General features: G+C 36.6%; 1 protein-coding gene across 1 annotated transcript in view; it reads left to right on the top strand.

The window, feature by feature from the left end:
- The window catches only part of LOC138813717 (vomeronasal type-2 receptor 116-like), a 33,543-nt gene that overhangs the window by 3,794 nt on the left and 10,072 nt on the right, over nucleotides 1-19,677 (top strand). Inside the window, exons 2-7 of the mRNA XM_070002101.1 lie at nucleotides 3,934-4,080; nucleotides 10,935-11,223; nucleotides 12,346-13,152; nucleotides 14,316-14,543; nucleotides 15,495-15,618; nucleotides 18,012-18,898. Of these exons, the coding sequence (XP_069858202.1) occupies nucleotides 3,934-4,080; nucleotides 10,935-11,223; nucleotides 12,346-13,152; nucleotides 14,316-14,543; nucleotides 15,495-15,618; nucleotides 18,012-18,898 (2,482 nt within the window). The remainder of the gene's footprint in view (nucleotides 1-3,933; nucleotides 4,081-10,934; nucleotides 11,224-12,345; nucleotides 13,153-14,315; nucleotides 14,544-15,494; nucleotides 15,619-18,011; nucleotides 18,899-19,677) is intronic.

The following is a 19,677-nucleotide window of genomic DNA, read 5'->3' as shown; positions in this document are numbered from 1 at the left end:
CGCCTTCATAAAATTTCTTAGTCAAACAAGGATGGGTGGCCTCCGGTGGGCAGGGTATTGGGGTCAGCTACTTCTCTAAGCTTTCCTTTTAGCTGTGTGTGGAATCACAACTCAGCAGCTTCCAAGGAGGGAAACAATGGGCAAGAACAGAATAAACTGTGAACTGATGGTTGAGTTTGGCAAAGGAGAACACACTGGTTTGGTAAGAACTGTATGAGACTGGGGAGCTAAGGACTCAGACCCCTAATACTTTCATTGAAGAATACATTAAGCTCTTATGCTGGAAGATGGGTGCTTAATAGACTCAACTTTAGAACGACACCTCCCAAAAGCCACCTACTAGGTTAAATATGTCACTCCCAAGAAATGGATGGAGTAGTCGAAAACTGTGACAAATAAGCACAAACATACATTAAACCCATTCAGCAAAGTAAATAATACACCAAAAATCAACAAGCTGAAAAGTCAAGGAATCCAACAAATTCCAAATAGTATCTAATACAACTAATACAAAGTATCATAAATATCAATTAATAAGTATAACCAAGGAGGTGAAAGAGATCTATTAAAAAAAACATTGGCTTTTCAAAATAGTAGAAACCATAAGAGGTATATGGGTATACATTGGGAAAAGTACTATTGTGAAAATATATTAAACTCTTAAAATTATATATGTATGTAGATAGATACTAAGATCGATTGATCAATCGATCGATAGGTAGATAGATAGATAGATAGATAGATAGATAGATAGATAGATAGATAGATAGATAGATATCCCACATCTGGAACCTTCCCAGATGTGCTTCAATGGATAAAGGTACCAAGAATGTGGTCTACGTATACAATTGTTTTTTGTTCATTTATAAAAACTTATCATATACCATTTGTAATGAGATGTAATATTCTGGAAAAATGTATAAGTTAGGCCTAGAGAAACAAAGGATGAATGTTTTCCTTTAGGCATAGAAGCTAGAGTTAGTTTATATAGTAAAAGCTTAGGTGATCTCAAAGTGTATTCAGATGTATTAACTGAAATACCATAGATTCTTGGGAGAATTCAAATAATGCAATTCCCTAGAAAGGCAAAATCAACTTTCTGCAAAATAAAACACCAGGAAAGGGGAAGGGGCTATCAAATCGGGAGAAAAGGGTGAACAAATGAAGAGCAGAAGAGGAGAATGCAGTTACACATCCAATATTTATCATTCAAAATGAAAAGATGGAAGAGGTGGATAGGGGAGGGATGAATGAAACATTGAAAAGGGTGACATTGATCAAGTAATATATGGTATTTATAAACTGCTTTATTAAAGCGCAATTCCACTGTACCATGACTTAAAAAATATTTAAATTTAAAAACTAAAGAAGTGGTGCTGGGAAGGTGGGTCAGCGGTAGAGTGCTTACCTTGCATGCCTGAGGCCCTGTGTTCGATTCCTCAGTACCACATAAGCAAAAAGAAAAAAGCTGGAAGTATCGCCGTGGCTCAAGTGGTAGAGTGCTAGACTAGCGCTGAAGAGCTGAGGGACAGCGCCCAGGCCCAGAGTTCATGCCCCAGGACTGGAACCCCCCCCCCAAAAAAAAAAAAACTAAAAAGTAAACAATTTTTAAACCTATTTTGAAGTTTCCATGCCTGTATATAATGTACTTTTTTCAGAAACATAGTAAGTATTTTCCATCAACACCATCCCTTCTTAAAATGATTTCTATAGATTTCATTATTATATAATGTATATTAAGTACATTTATCATGTGGAAGCTGTCATATCTCCAATGACCTTTTGTCTCCAACACAAACCATGACTTTTATTTCATTCCTACCATTCATTTTTGTTGATCATTTTTGTGCCAGTACTATTGCTTGAACTCAGGGCCTGATTCTCCAGATTATTTCATTCTGATAGACACCCATTTTTAATGCATTATGAGCCATAACTACTGGCCTTCTTTTACACTGAGTATTTTTGCAATAGTATCTTGCCCTGGCTACATGCCTATGCCTGGGCTCTAGTCTTTCTGTTTGTGCGTGCTGCCACAGCTGGAATGACAGGCATATGCCTCAATATCCAGCTTCTTCTATTTACACAGAATCTGAGGATATTGTTTATAGCCTGGGCTGGCTTGGAATCACAATCCTCCTGATCTCAGCCATCCTCCTCAGCACACGCACACCCACACCCACACACCTCCACATACAAATGGCTTGAATACAAAGCATGTACCATCCCACCCAGCTATTGATGAAGAGGATCTCATGAAAGTTGTGCCTGGGCTGTCTGTGAAATCTGATCCCAATCACAGCCATGTGAGCACATTGTGCTACAGTTAGGAGCCTCCATGCTTGCTCAATTCTTTAGTATGCTGGATATGGAACGCAGGATCTAAAACTGATCCACAGACCTTATAGTATTCATCAAGCTTTGTTCTTCATTCTTAAGCTATCTCAATATTGCTTAGAACATAATTACCAGTGTCTGTTGCTTCAAGTATTTCCCATGTATCTATAGATATTTATCTATATCTATATATATCTGTAGTTTTGTGTTTGAATCTCTTAGGTTGAGGACTCTCATGGAATGACAGTTCTCAACAAGGAGCAATGCAGTTTACAAACACAATTTGTTACAGAAGCAGTCTTGTGTCCACTATATGTAATTGGCCATTTTGTCAACAATCAGTTGGCTGTAGCTATGTGGGATTGTTCTGGATCATCTATTATGTTTACTGGTTTCCAGCTGTTCTTGGCACCACTGTCAATGAGACTTTATTTCAGTAGTTATGTAGTAGAGTTTGAAATCAGGGCTGCCATATTTTCAGAATTGTGCTTTTTCCTTGTGGTTTTGTTCTTTCATTGTGTGGATCCAAATAAATTTGAAGAGAGTTCTTTTTGTCAAGGACAACTTTTGAATTTTGAAGGGAAAGGTATTCGTGAGTTTCTTTGTAAATTGGGCATTTCAATGATATTCATGCTTATCCCTAGAAATGAGAGTTGCTTCCTGTTCTCTTTTCCTCTCTGATTCTTTCTTCTAAATCCTCTGGTTTTCAAGACTGATAGAGGACTTTGATGCCTTAACTTGAATTTCTCTTAGACATCTTTGGAGGCTATGACAGAAAGGTGGGTACAGGGGTGTCTTCATCAATAAGTTTGGGCTGGTGTAAATCTTTCTGCTTTACAGTTGAGGATATGAAAATTCTTCTCTGAACCAAGGCTGGGCAAAAGAGTTTCTGGGATGTCTTGCCTCAGTGGGGTTGCAGCCATCTATGATTCTAGCTCTTTTAGAGGTGGTAATTGAGGAAATAAGAGTTCCAGGGCAGTCCTATAGCGTTGAAACTATGAGATATCATTTGCAAAGAGATCATGTTTACCTGGATATGGTGTATGTGAATCAACCCTCTAAGTACAATGCCCTTATAATTTTAGTTGGCAACTCACAGGCATAGACTTTCTGGCCATTTCACCATACATGTGACATGATCACCTCATGTAATCCATTTGCCTCCTCCCGAATGACTTTCATGCAAGTAGTTTCTAGACAGACTTTGGACAAACTACAACCAAGATAATTCCACCTCTGGGGCCTCACTATCTGTGGTCTTGGATAAAATCACAGCACCTGCTGTGAAGAAGGCAAATATCCAAACATGTTTTCTTACATATGTTTTTCTTCCTGATGCAAGGCTACAAATGCAGAGCCCCTGGGAATAGTCTTACACATTACTTCTGGGGACTCACATGAGGCTTTCATTAGAGGTGAACTATAGTGTAGATCTCTGTCAATAAAAAGACATATGCACATATACAAAGATATACCAATACATATAACTGAAATTGTGGGCCTCACTTCCTACCAGCATTTCTGCTTGGCAGAGGCTTCAGGGATGTGGCCTTTGACTTTCACACTCTTTCTTCTCCATCTTCCCCTCCCTGTCAGGTCCTTGGCTGGCACTAGTTGCTTTTCTACCATGAAGCACCGAGCACACATGGATGGAGATGTGATGATCACTGGGTTTTTCCCTCTGAACACTTTGGGAATAGATCACAGTAACAGCCATGCTTCCAGGCAAGAAGAGAACAAGATGTGAGTAGTTGCATATTTTATTTTCATTTACAGTTCTGAGGATGTTTGACTGGTGAGGGAACTGTGGGTGTACACATCAATGATCTCTGTCTCCTCTACACTAACCTCCATTACTATTGCATCTGTAGCAGCTCAGCTTCACTGTTTTGTCTTACATCTACTGTTGAGTGATTTTCTGTCTGTTAGCAGGAGAGGATTCTATTTCCCTCCCTATAACTTCTCTTTACAACATACCTGTATCTCCTCAATTTCAGTTGTGGAAAATGAAGTGATGTTACTACAATAAAATTGAGTCACTGGCCTGAGTTCTGTATTAAAAGCCTGCCACGTCATTTCCTACAACAGACATCTGAGAACTTTTCTTTAGTAACACTTATATATTGAGAATGTTGATAAAATTTCTTATTGTGGCTCATGACTGTAATCCTTACTACTCATGGAGCTGATATCTGAGGATGGAGCTTTTAAGCAAGCCCAGGCAAGAAAATCTGGGAGACTGTTATGTCCACTTAACCAGCCAAATGCTGAAAATAAAGTTGTGGCTCAAGTGGCAGTATGTTAGCCTTGAGACAAAATGCTCAAGAACAGAGACCAGGCACTGATTTCATGATCTAGAACTGTTTTGCACATGGGCATGTGCACACACACACACACACACACACACACACACACACACACACACACACACACACACAAAGTCACATACATACACATTGCTAGTGTACACAAGGAGTTACTGTTCCAAATTAAGCCTTGTGTCATTGTTTCCTGTCAGATAGGTTACCAGGCACCTGTGTTATGAAAGATTCCTCATTGGGGAATTTACCTAACCAAGATGAATTCTTCTTTCCTTGTGCACATGCATATTCTTGAAATTCTGACTGTAACAGTCTCTCACTAATAAGTGGTTATACTAAAAGAAAAACGAAAAGAAATTTGACTGCACAGAAATTCAAGAAATTCTAGCAAATTATCTGATTCCTATTGCAAAAGAAAATGTCATTGTCTCCATCATTGGCACTGCTTTTTAAGTGCTGGAATGATAACTACAGCCAGATGCAGTTGCCCACTATTGAGAGCAAAGATACCAGGATAGGAATTACTCTCTTCTGTGCTATTGAAGATTCATGGCTTCATTTTATATGTCCCTAATATGTTTATCTTTCTCACTTTCATTCTGGTCCTGGATATTAGGGCCTGTGGGCAGTTCCATTTTTGCTGAAGGCTAGTGCTCTAGCCCTTGAGCCACAGATTCACTTCTGGCATTTTCTGGTGGTTAAATGGAGATAAGAGACTCAGCCCTCCCTTCCCAGGCTGCCTTGAAACCATGATCCTTAGGTCTCAGCCTTATGAGTATTTCAGAATGAAGGTCTACTCTCTAACTTCCCTTATTTTTTATATTCCACACTATATACCCATGTTTAGTTGATTTTTATTCTTTTAACTTCCCAATATATACGTGAATATTTTTGTTAAGCTCTTAATAGAGACATGTTGAGAAGCATGTTTTCAAAAGATGGATGTTTCTTTTCTATTCCCAACTACAAAGTAAAATCTGGTTTGGGATAGTAAAATTTTGTGCATGCTATTGACTACAGATAGAAATATTTATTGAATAACTCTCCTCATAGATAGAGCAGTGTAATTAGACATCAGTAGGTGTGAGATTTGAATCCTCTATGTCCACTGATGTTTGCACATTTGCCAATTTTAATACAATATGGTTCTTGTGCCAAGTACCTAGTTCATGTTGTAGTTCCATACTTTTATTTTATTCATTCACTGTTTTAGAACAATTTCTTTCTCTTTTTTTTGTTTTGTTTCTGTTTTTGGTTTTGGATTTGGTCATGGGGCTTGAACACTGGTCCTGGGTGCTGTCCCTCAGCTAATCAGCTCTGGCTAGCGTCCCTTCCATTTGAGCCACAGCACCACATTCGTTTGTATGAGTTGCTTATTGGAGATAAAGCCTTTCCAACGTGGGCTGGGTTTGAAACATGATGTTCAGATCTCGCCTTCTGAGAAGCTATGATTACAGGAGTGAGTCACCACGCAGGCTTTTTATAACCATTTCTATATCGTGTCACACATCAGTTCTTTCTCTTATATTTCTAATTTCTTCTACTCATTTTCACTTTTTTGAGGTAGCTAGGAATAAGCCATTGATAATTGGCTTACTTTGGAATTTTGCATACATTTTATCTCAAAGCTGGTACTTTACCACTATACCCTTACTTCAAGCTTTCTGCTGATTGACTGGAGATAAATGTGCCATGGTCTTTTCTGTGACAGCTCCTTTTGACTCAGGATCCTTCCCTCTTGATTTCTTGTTTACCTAGGATGGCAGGTCTAAGCCACCAGTAGAGATACATTTAATTTTTTGAAGAATCTCTAAACTTTACTTTTTATGTACCATTACACAAACTTTAAATTTTTTCTGGACTAATCAATAACTAATGGGTGCCCTGAAAAACCAAATTATTGTGTATCATTTTTCTGTTGTGATTTTCTATTTCTAACTTTTAAGTGTTTTTACTTTATACTCAGGATTTTTCTATTCTAATATTTAATTTTAGAACTGTTTTCCACTACATTATTCATCCTCTGTGAGATATATAGGTGGCAAGATTTTTAACTCTTCATTTTCCTGTTCTGCCATTTCTTTCATTGTACTGAAGTTTTTAATTGGATACAAGCACAGTTAATTTACATTTCCAGTGCTTGGGGTACAAGTTTTGGCCCTGTAAGTGAGACAAAGGATTCTGCCATTTAATCAAAGCCAGAGAATAATTATGCCACTTCTTTTATGAGCTATTGAAATTTGTTTACATTATCTGTGTATTTGTATTTCCCTTTATTTTCACTATTACTTCCAAAGTTGTAGTCTCTATGAAGAAATAATCTATTCTGAGATTAAAATACTTATGGTCTAGATTGAGGTTTTCACACGTGCATGCCCAGTTTCACAATGCCACTGCTTGCTAATTGTGTCATGTTTGGACCATGTGTTATCTGACACCTTCTCCAAGAATCACATATCTATTGTTTGCAAGTACTTTATGGTCTTATATTTCTTTGATACATGTATCTGTTTTTTTCTTTTGTGTCATTGTTTTAATTGTGAAAATATCATACAGAGGTGTTAAATTATATGGGTAAGGTAATGTGTGCATTTCTTATCAAGCATTGTTGCCTCTTCCTTTGTTTCCCCTTCCCGTCCCTCCCCATCTCCCACCCCTTACCTCCACCCCCATTTGTGCAGGATGAATAAAGAACAGGCATGAAATGCTTTTGTGTTGTTCTTGTGTCTTAAAATATGTCTGGCTCATGGAGGATTTCCTTGTTCATAAAATTCAGTTTTCATTTTCTCTTTCTGTAAAGGAAGTGATAGGAATTTTGATGTAGACTGTACTGAAGGTTCTATAGATAGTTTTTCAGTAGTACAGCTATTTTCACCATACTGCTTCTGACATACTAAATAATGAGAGGTGTGGATTCACATGTGTAATTTTGTTGCTTTTCTCTATTATGGTTCATGATTTTTTTGCCCTATTATGGTTCATGTTTCTTGCAAATCCTCCTTTTCCTTTATTGATTATTGCTATTTTTGGTAGTCTCTAATTCTTTTTCTTTTACTTGTTTATTTCATTCTTTCTGCTAATTTTGGGTTTGTTTTTCCAGTTGCGTGAGATGTAGCACAGGTTGTTTAGTACAACATTTGAACTCCAGATTTCAGCAAAGGTTGTGATAGTTTCATTTCATTGCCTTATTTCTATATGTATAGATTCTGATATTCTGTTTTCATTTTTATTTGTTCCAAAGATTGGTAAACTTCTTAAAACTTGCCTTGAAAGTCTCGTCTTTTAATCATGTATTTATCATTAATTCAACTGAATAGTTTTAAGTATATTAAATTTTAATAAAATTAAAGGCTTTATTTCTGGTTGAAAAAGATCTCATTTTATTTCAATATTACGGGAATATTTTTGGTGTTTTCCTTATTAATTTCTAGCCTCACCACAGTTGGGTTTGCACAGGTGTTCAATGTATTTTAAATAATATTTTGTGTGTTTTTATTTGGAAAAGTGTTGTACAGAGGGGTTACAGTTTGAGCAATTCAATGAGTATATTTCCTATTGAGTACTGTTGCTTCCTCCTTTGTTTTCCCACTACCATCCCTTCCCTTCCACTCCACAAGTATGCCCCCAAAAGTTCATTTTCAACAGTTTTGTACATCTCATTGTTACAATGGGTCAACCTGTATCCTTATGTAAGCATTTTGTTTTTTCCCTTTCCCTCCCCAAATTAGAGAAATGTATATACATGATGGAGGGCACCAAGATTAAATACAGTGACAATAGGGATTATACTGTGTGGCAGGAACATACAAAGAAACAAAATATCACATGGTACATTATAAATACATTAGAACCAATAGCCAAAAAGAAAAAATATATTTGTGTCCCTATTTGTGGTCCATTTTACTTAACATCATGTAATATGATCATATGTACATGGCTTTGGCCTTGTCATAAACACATACTAGTTGTTATAAATAAGGGCAATCATGGCATGTTTTTTCTTTGGGCTTGGTTTACTTCAATGTATTTTAAATGACATTTATTTATTTATTATTTATTTATTTATTTATTTATTTAATTTTTGGTAGGTCATGGTGCTTGAACTCTGGATTTGGGCACTGTTCCTCCATTCTTTAGCTTAAGGAGAGTGCTCTATCACCTGAGCCACATTGCCATTTCTTGTTTTCTGGTGGTTAAGTGGAGATAAGTGTCTCATGGACTTTCTTGAAGGGGCTGGCTTTGAATCATGATCCTCAGATTTCAGCCCCATGAGTAGCTAGGATTAAGCCCCTGGCACCCAGCTATTTCCATACTTTTTATATCTGGCTGTTTTGTTTCCTATCCCATGATCTCTCCTGTAGAATGCTCAATATGTTGGTGAGAGATGGTTTACTAAGACATTGTGTGAAGTGTTCTCTAGGTGTATGTGAGGCTCATCTAATCAAGTTTTATTGTGTTCACAGGAAACAGAGTATATATTCTTGTATATCTTTCTTGTTCATTAATGTTTCTGTTTTGTGGTCTGAAAAACTAACTTTAGTATTTCACGTAGGAAGGGCTTAATGGAGATTCATTCTATTAACTGTGCTTTTCTGGGAACATTTTTATCCTTCCTCCATTTCTACAGGTTAGCATTACTAGGTGCAATACTCTTGTTGGATAATTTAAATTTTTTATCTTCAGAACTGTAAAGAGCTCTTGCCATGTTTTGTTGACTTATATGGACTCTACTAAGCTATTACAGAAATTGGTGCACACCTATATGAATATGAGTCTCATTTTTGTTATACTTTAGAGAATTCGCTCTGTATATGTATTTCAGCTGTGGGAGCTTCATGCTAAGACAGCTTGCTGTAGATGTCTTGAACAAAATTTGATAATCATTTCATCTTTAGGACTATTACTTTGTTACTTTCAGAAAATACTCTCATAAACTTTTGACAACTTTTTCCCATATCTTCATTCCTACATTTTATTCCTCCATATGTGTATGTTCAATTAAATTTTCCATAAGCTTACTAATTTTTTCTCTTTAGATTATTTTGAATATGACAGATTTTGATTGTGATCATTTCACATAATACATATAGTATAGATTGAACAAGTTGATCCATTCCCTTAGTATATCCAATATGCCTTCATTGTTTCCTTTTAAACAATACCAGTTCATTTCATTATATTAGATCCTTTAGAATATGCCAACACAATCTCAGATTGCATGTAAATACACACAAAAACAAACAGACATTCACACAAATCCTTGTTGCATATAGACAAAAAAATGAAAGAAGGAAAAGTACTTTGATCCTTTCTATTTTGCTCCATTGCTTCCTTTACAATATCTCAATCTAAATATATTTGGAAGAGAGTAGCGATCAATGCATTTTACCATGGATGCTTGGAACTGAGATATCTATACAAAGCTTACCTACAATTCTCTTCTCAATCCTCATGTCATGATTTCCAGTCTCCAAAATGTGTTCCTTGAAATTGGATACATCCTTTTCATTGTGTTAGATAAATAAAAATAAAATCCTTGCCCCCAATAGTTCAGTTCTTTTTCTCTTTATTATTTGTAAGAGCTATTCAATATGTTGGTCTGTGAGCAGAGCTGCTATACAATCATTCATAAATAACACTTAGCTTCTGAATATTGCAGTTAAATTAAATATTCCTTAGTTATCCTGACATGCCTCTAAACACATAACAAACTGGGTGACTGAAAACACAAAAATTATTTTCCACACAGGTATGGCCAGTTGCCCTAATGTAAATGTAACACAACAAATATATGCTGTCTGATAAAAACCAAATCCAGGACAACAGTCTTTCCCTGGTGCATGTGGTAAAGGGGAAAACAAGCTCTTCCTCAATTTAAATAAGTATCTGAATCTCATTCATGAGAAATGCCCTTCATGTCATTACCTAGGTCTTTTTTTTCCAGTCATGGATCTTGAACTCTGGCCATGGGTACTGTCCCTGAGCTCTTCAGCTCAAGGCTAGCACTCTACTACTTGAGCCACAGTGTCACACCCAGCTTTTTCTGTTTATGTGGCAGTGAGGAATTGAACCCAGGGCAAGCACTCTATCACTGAGCCAACTTTCTAGCCCACTTTACCTATATCTCTATACAAGCATAAGACACTACATTCATATTCCATTCTAATTGAGGTAATATTTTAACATATTTCTTAACAACGAAGCAAGCATTTAATGTATGTATCATAGTCTTAAGTTCTGGAATATTCCTCCTCAAATTATTTGCTCATTATGCAGATTTATCTTCAAGAACTACCAGAGTGTTTTGGCCTTGGCTTTTGCTATTGAAGAGATCAACAAAAATCCTGATCTTTTATATAACATGACTTTGGGATTTGATATTTATGATGTTGAATTCAGAACTTGGACAATGTTTAAGAATCCCTTCACTTGTCTCTTTGGGAAGTACAAGATTCCAAACTACTCCTGCATGAGAGAAAGCAGGTCTATAGCAGTACTTACAGGACCATCAGGAATAACATCTGACCAGATTGGGACATTGTTAGGACTCTACAGATTTCCACAGGTGAGGGTGCAAAGTGTGGAAGGATATAATTATGTCTAATTTGGTGGCATTTCAGATGTTAGAAGAGAATGATAGGAAGATATTCTATTTATGAATCCATCAAGTTTTGTGGTATCAAAGAGTATTTACTCAAAGATATTTGCAAATATATATTTTCATACTTTGGAAAAAGATATAGAAGATTTGAGCTGACAAATGAATAATTTATTGTTTCAAAACTTATCAATAATTTTTCTACTATATCAGGAAATGGAAAATGATATAGCAGTGTGAAGATATGTTGAGAGTGTACTGATTGCTCATAGCAGTAATCCTAACTAATGAGGAAACATGTATCTCAAATTAAATATCAAGAGCACAAGATGAATATGTGTGTCAATTTGTCAACACAAGTCTTGAGGTAAATTGCCAAGGAAGTGCAAAAAGCCATGAGTTTGTGCCTCTAGCATTCACACACCCATACACACACACACACACACACACACACACACACACACACACACACACATACACACACACACACGCATGCAGGAACACAAAATATTATATTGAGTGAACTAAATCAGAATCAGAATGAGAAAGGGTAAATATGTGAAAGTTACATCTAAAATATGAATATGTAATATGAAATAAGTATGGAACACACATATATCTACTTACATATATACATGATCAATCTGACTAAATTAAGGTATACACAGTGGTGGAACTCCATGTTGTAACTTTTCTGAGCTATTGACAATATGAAAAATCAATACCAAAAAGGTGAAGCATCTTGTCTAAGTGGGGTAGATGTTAAGGGAAAAATGCAAAGAAATATGGATTGGATGGGTGGTAAAAAGCAATATGATATACAATGGGTATGTAAGCAAATGGAATTAGGAGTGGGTCAGGTTGATACAGATGGGAGGAGTTGATGGAAATAGTGACAAATATCGAGACAATTATAAGTCAGTTGATATGTTGTGTAACATTTCAAAAACAAGTAAGTTATTTTTTCAAAATATAAAACAAAACCTACCTTCCACCTACTTCAATTGGTTCTTAACAGAATTCAAGACTGAGATTACAATGCATGGAAATCTTCTCATTCATGGAGCATCCAATTTTCTTTTACTTTAGCTTACCTTTGGGCCTTTTGATCATGCCCTGAGTGACCATAACAAGTTTCCTGCTCTCTATCAGATGTCCCCAAAGGACTCATCAATAGCCACTGCCATGGTCTCCTTACTGCTTCACTTCAGCTGGAACTGGGTGGGACTATTGACCTCACAAGATGAGAATGGTGCATGGATTCTTGCTGAATTGAAAAAAGAGATGGCCAAAAACAGAGTTTGTGTAGCATATGAGCTAATGATCTCAACCCAAGATACATCATATGTATTCAAACTCATGGCAGTTCATAAAGAGATAAATCTATCTTCAGCAAGTGTCCTCATCCTATATGGTGATAATGATTCACTGATAGCTTTAATGATATTTATCGAGCAAATTTTTATACATGGCAAAGTTTGTATTGTGAACTGTCAGTGGGATTTCACCATGAAAAGGAAATATTTCATGCTAGGCTCATTGCATGTACCTCTTATTTTTACACACCATCATGTAGAAGTTTCTGGATTCACAGATTTTGTTAAGACAGTTAAGCCTTCCAAATACCCAGAAGACATTTTTCTTGCAAGGCTGTGGTTTCTGTCTTTTAATTGCTCAGATTCTGAGTCTGACTGTATAACATGGGACAACTGTGCTCATGATGCCTCTTTGGATTGGTTACCTGTGCATGTTTTTGAAATGACTATGTCTGGAGACAGTTACAATATATACAATGCTGTGTATGCTGTGGCCCAGGCTCTGCATGAGATGTTTCTTCATCAAAGAGAAGTTCAAACAATGGGAAATAGAAAACAAAGAGTCCCTTCCCCAGAACAGGTAATTTCTTCTATGGAGGAGTACACATTATGAGCAAAGGCACTTTCTAGTAGGGATCCTTCCTGCGTGAAATTAAATATTTCTGCATGTATGCATGCTTGTTTCTGTACTTGTATATATATGATTTGTGTGTATATGCACAAATATAAATATATGTTTATTCATATGTCATACTAAGTTGGTTGTTGAAATTAATTAGTATTTCGGTATTTAAAGCAATTTTCTCAACTGTTTTGCTTTTCCTTTCTATTATCAGAAATTAATATGAGTACAAATTTGAACAAATATAGACTCACAGTTAAAAATTAAACATTTCACTTGCTTATCAAAACCTTATGTGATTCTTTATGTGTCAATGTAATTAAGGTAATCTGGACATGTGTGGATATTCTGGTAAGAATAATAACAGGCCAGTAACACGATAAAACATATTCCTCATTTCTGTAAATTAATTTTGGCCAGTGCAGGGACTTGAACACTCTACCTGGACTATGTCCTTGAATCTCTGTGTACTCAAGGCTAGTGCTCAACTACTTGAACACAGCATTTCTTCTGTTTTTTTTTTTTCTAAATTGTTCTTTGGAGACATGATTCTCTCTAACTTTTGTGCCCAGGATGGCCTCCAAGCCTGATCCTCTTAACTGAGCCATCTGCACAGCTCAATTTACAACCATCAGCCAACAGGAAATTTCTCATGAATCCATTTAGTTACTAATAACTCATCATGTTAATACCGAGTGTTTTGAAAACTGCAAATTGATTTTCTCCCTATTCTTTCCTTCAGTCAAAGCAAAGAATGACCTAATGAACAGAATTATCTGTATTTTTCATGAGAGACCAATTTTTATTCAACTTTTGGAATTAAACATTTAGTAACTTTAAATTATAAACATTCATAAAATAATGGTTAGGGCAAGATGGAGTAAAATGATATCTCTGGAAAAAAGTCTTTCTACTCCTTTTCTAAGTGACCAGTAAAGATGATTTTTCAGAGTGATTATTTTATTCCTCCATAGACTTTTCTTTTGAGATAATTCATTGTGTGTCACTACACTTTTTGAATTCAGAATCAGAGATTAAATGCAATCAGGAGTGTTTCTTACTTCAGGTTTTTTTGTCTTTACTCTGGGATTTACTTCACTATAAGATAATGTCTCTTTTAGCTGCACACTTTCCTGAAGAGCATCCAGTTTTATAATCGTACTAGAGATCAAGTGATTTGGGATGAGAAAAGACACCTGGAGCCAGAGTATGACATTCTGAATATTTGGAATTTTCCAGAGGGTCTTCAACTTGAGGTGAAAGTAGGAAAGTTTTCTCCATATGCTCCACATGGCAATCAAATGTGTTTATCCGAAGATATGGTAGAATGGGCCATTGGAACTACAGGGGTGAGTTGGATCTAATCCGAATAAATTAAAGGACACACACTTCAGTAAGCATCACCCTTTAAATTTATACCTGTCGGACTGACAGCAAATTTCTCCTATAATCCTAGCAGCTAATAGAGCTGAGATTGGAATATCATACCTTAGAGTCAGCTCACACAGGAAACTCTGTGAGACAGTTATCGCCAATTAACCACCCCAAATCTGGATGTAGAGCTGTGACTCAGGCAGTAGAGTGCTATCCTTGAGTGAAAATAGCTTCAGTCCTGTGTCCAGGCCTTGAATTCAAGCCCCAGGATAAGAAACAAAAGAGCTAAATGTGTTTCTACATGTTGATTTTGAATATTGTCATAGTATGTAAATTTCATTTATGTCAGTAGGTATCTAACAGTGTGATAAAGTACCTGAGGAGGTAATTCATGTGGTTGAAAGCTTTCTTTTGCTGCCTTCTGCGGAGGTTTATTTAACGGTTATTTGATTTGCTACTTACTCACCTTTGGTTAAGATGAATCATTGAAGGCATCTGTGATGAAAGTCCCATGTCATGGCCACTGGGGAAAAAAGAGAAAGATAAGATGACCCTGGGGTTCACATAACCCTATAAAGTGGATTCCTACTTGTTCTTCCCCATGTCACACATTAGTAGGTTAGAAAATATAATGGCATGAATTCAAGGAAAATCCATAGGGCTGTACACTTAAATTACTTTCTCACAACAACCTTCAGCCTTTTAAAAATTCCATACCTTTCAATGATTCAACAGGCTAGATCAAGGTTGTAGCATATGGCCTTTGGAAATCATGGAATATGGAATATAAAACAGAATTCAATTCATTGATTGCAATTGCCTGCATAAATCATTATCCTTAAAAATAGCATTCTTTAAAACAATGGATTTTTTCAGTGTTCTATATGAATCTGAACAGTCACTGGCACACCCCTGCCTTTCCTCAGACTCCTCACTCTGTCTGCAGTGAGAGTTGTGGTCCTGGATTCAGAAAATCTCCTCAGGAGGAAAAAGCTGCCTGTTGCTTTGATTGTGCACCTTGCTCAGAAAATGAGATTGCTAATGGGACAGGTGAGTCTGTGACTTATGAAGAAATTCTTTATCTCTCCCTAGTTTTCCTCAATCCAAACAAGTCAATGCAAAAGTTGGGTATTAGGATTAAAGAGCTCATGCTCCTCTGCCTGTTAATAACTCAATTCTGATATGTTGTGCTATTGCTATTTGTAATATAATAGATCATAGTTTTGAATTATATATTTGGTTATATTTTCCAGGCTATTGCACAGAAAGTTATCTCCAGGAATTCTTCTTTTTACAATTTTTTTGGTGAAAATATTGTACAGAAGGGTTACAATTAGCTGGGCAAGATAATGAGTACATGTCTTATCAAGCATTGTAGCCTTCTCCTTTGTTTCCCCTTCCCATCCCTTCCCAGGCTCTCCTTACCCCCAACCTAATCCTGCCCCCCCCCCACCAAAGTTATAAAATTCGTTTTCAACATGACAAGTTGTACTTCTCGTTGTTGAAACAGGTCGACCTGTATCCTTATTTAAACAACTTGTTTATCCCCTTCCCCTCCACAAATTATACTGACATCACATACAGTGAAAGCAGGGGTTATACTGTGGGGGAGGGACATACAAAGCAACAAAGAAATAATCTTATAAATGAGTTAGAAACAAATGCATGAAAGAAAAAAAAACATTTGAATACATATCTTAGGGTTCTCCTAACATCACCTTATGTGACATTTTCTGCTTGACTCATACATATACTAGATATTGCAAATAAGAGAAACCATGGGACCTATGTTTCTTTGTGCTTGGCTTACTTCTTTTAATATAATTTTTTCCCAGTCTTTCCATTTCCTAACAAATGGGGCAATGTCATTCTTTCTGATAGAGGCATAGAATTCCACTGTGTATATATACCACATTTTTTTGATGCATTCATCTACTGAGCAGCACCTGGATTGGTTGCATATCTTAGATATAGTAAATAACGCTGCAATAAACAGAACGGAACCTTACTCGATTGTTGGTGGGCGAGTAAATTTGTTCAAACACTTTCGAAAATGGTATGGAGGTTCCTCAAAATACTCCACATAGAGTTCCCCTATGACCCAGCAATCCCACTTTTGGGCATTTACCCAAATGTTTACAAACAAGACCACACCAAAGCTACCAGGAATCTTTCTTAACACTAATCATTAGGAAATGTCTAAACTCTAACAGGAAGTTAAACCTAAGTCTTATCAAGGAGAGTGTTCATCTTAGAAGTTATGTTTTATGCACACAGGAATCAGGGATCTCACATATGTTTGTATCTCAATGCCCAGAACTCTTCTTGGCATAGGACAAGGGCCCAGTAAGCTAAATTCAGTGTAAGAAGTGAGCATGACTATACAATGTCCAAGAGAGATTAATCTGTGCCCACAGCTTCAAAGGTGAGCAAGCAAGTCCAATGTAGTGAGATGAAATCAAGGGTAATGTATCATAGGGTAAAATTAATGTTTTACAGAGACATGTGGGGACACTTAAGCTGTTTAATTACAATTTAAATATGATTGAAGAACTGTAAATGAGAGTGAGTGCTGTAGAAAAATTTAATAACATGTTATAGTATCCCGACTGTTACATTATCAACACATGTGATAGTCATTGAGTGAAAACAATCTTAAGTAAAAAGTACTGATGGAAGCATAAACATCATCCCATTTGTAAGGAAATGGAAAAACTTGGAAAAATATTAAGTAAGCCAGACTCAAAGAAACATAGGCTCCATAGTATCCCTTATTTGCAATAATTAGTATATGTCTAGGATAATCATAGCAGATAAACAGAATAGCTCAATAGCTTTGATCATATGACCATATAAGGTGATGGTAAGTAAAATGTACTTCAAGAAACAGGTAGAAGAGGTCTTTCTTTATTGTTGTTTTTTAATGTGCTATGTGATTTCATGCATCTTTTGTATACTTCCCTCCTTTTAGTAAACTCCTGTTGTCACTGTATTTGATTTTTTAACCTAGAAATGTTTATCTGAAATAGGGAAGAGAAGGGAAAAACAGAATGGTGAGCCAAAGGACAAAGTGGGAACCAATAGAACAGCGACATGCACAAGACAGTATGTTGGAAATGATCTGGACAAGTTGTGGGAGAAATTTCAGGGGAAGGATAGTAGGAGAAAATTGAGGGAAGGGGTAACATGTTTGACAAGAAAAGTACTTATTACCTTATTTATGTAACTATAACCCCTCTGTACATTACCTTGCAATAACAAACGTCTGAATAAAGAAGATAAAAACAGGAGGTGGTTATGGCCTGGGAAAAATACAAAAAAAAAGCTTTTATGATACTAAATGCTGACATCTCAGGATTTCACTTAAGTGAAAAATTTCCTAAAATCTTTGAAGAAAATGAGGTTCATAAAAAGAATTAATGGTAATGTACGTGTCTCAGCAGATATGGAGCAATGTGTGAAGTGTCCAGATCATCAGTATGCCAACACACAGAAGAACCAGTGCTTCTTGAGAACTGCAAATTTCCTGGCATTTGAAGATCCCTTGGGCATAGCTCTGGCTTGTATGGCTGTTTGCTTCTCCATGCTAACTGCTGCTGTTCTTGGGGTGTTTGTGAAATACCAAAACACTGCCATTGTCAAGGCCAATAATAGGGCTCTCAGCTACATCTTGCTCATCTCCCTCATCTTCTGTTTCCTCTGTTCCTTGCTGTTTCTCGGCCGTCCCAACGCGGTCACATGCATCCTGCAGCAGATCACATTTGGGGTTGTGTTCACTGTGGCTGTTTCCACAGTGTTGGCCAAAACAGTGACTGTGGTTCTGGCCTTCAAGGCCACTTCCCCAGGAAGAAGGATGAGGTGGCTGCTGGTATCAGGAGCTCCTAACTTCATCATCCCCACCTGCACCCTCATCCAGGTGACTCTCTTTGGAATCTGGCTGGGAACCTCTCCTCCCTTTGTGGACACTGATTCACACTCTGAACATGGCCACATCATCATCCTGTGCAACAAGGGCTCCCTCACCGCCTTCTACTCTGTCCTGGGATACTTGGGCTCCCTGGCCCTGGCCAGCTTCACTGTGGCTTTTCTGGCCAGGAACCTGCCTGGCACCTTCAATGAGGCCAAGTTCCTGACCTTCAGCATGCTGGTGTTCTGCAGTGTGTGGCTCACCTTCCTGCCTGTCTATCACAGTGCCAAGGGGAAGGTCATGGTGGCTGTGGAGGTCTTCTCTATCTTAGCCTCCAGTGCTGGCCTACTGGGATGCATTTTTGCTCCAAAGTGTTACACCATCTTGTTAGTGCCAAATAGAAATCCTTTATATGGCTTCAGGGTGAAAGACAGTAGGAGAAATAAGCATTCTTAACATTAAGCACATAGGTTTGATTAGTATAGACAAGGTCTGATGTAAATCTACAGTAATTATGCGTTTTGTCATAGTTTATATTATAGAATTTATACTTCAAAGACTAAGGATCTAGTGTGCATTTTCCTAGCAGTGGTAGTCAAGAAGTGATGGTGATCACAATTTAAACTCTAGATTTGGTTCTGTATTTTTGGTTCCTCCTTTTTAAGCTGTACTTTTTTTTTTTTAGTAATTAATAAGCAATGCATTTAAAAAAAATACATTTACAATCTATTTTCAATCCCAAGGGATATTTTCCTTTTAAAACTGATGATACTCTTCCAAGATTAATTCTTTTCACTCCTCATTTCTTATTATAACAAAAGGTAAATATTATAACCATATCACAGTGACTATCTCTGACATATGTTTAAATTTTGAAACAAAAAAACTTAAAATAATTCAAGATTTACCCTATTATTTCCATATTCTAAATTAGTACCAACATTACAGAAATCTTTAGACTTTTTCTATTTTCCACCCTATAATAGTTTAAAACATCAAGTGGAAATAGACAAAGGAAAAGCTCATTTAAAATAAACTCAAATTTTACTGAGATTGTAGGGGGAAGGCATATGCTACTAATATATCAGAGTATCTATTCCAAGAAATATCTGAATTCTCCTAAATTCGAAATCTCAATTCTCCTAAAACTCCTAGAGCTGTCAGAAATTTTTATGTTCTAATTATTTCACTGTTTTAGGATC

This window comes from Dipodomys merriami, unplaced genomic scaffold, assembly GCF_024711535.1.
Source record: "Dipodomys merriami isolate MVZ:Mamm:240054 unplaced genomic scaffold, mDipMer1.0.p SCAF_6, whole genome shotgun sequence".
Classification (NCBI taxonomy): domain Eukaryota; kingdom Metazoa; phylum Chordata; class Mammalia; order Rodentia; family Heteromyidae; genus Dipodomys; species Dipodomys merriami.
The sequence above is the reverse complement of the archived record's forward strand: the minus strand, read 5'-3'. Positions and strand labels throughout refer to the sequence as shown.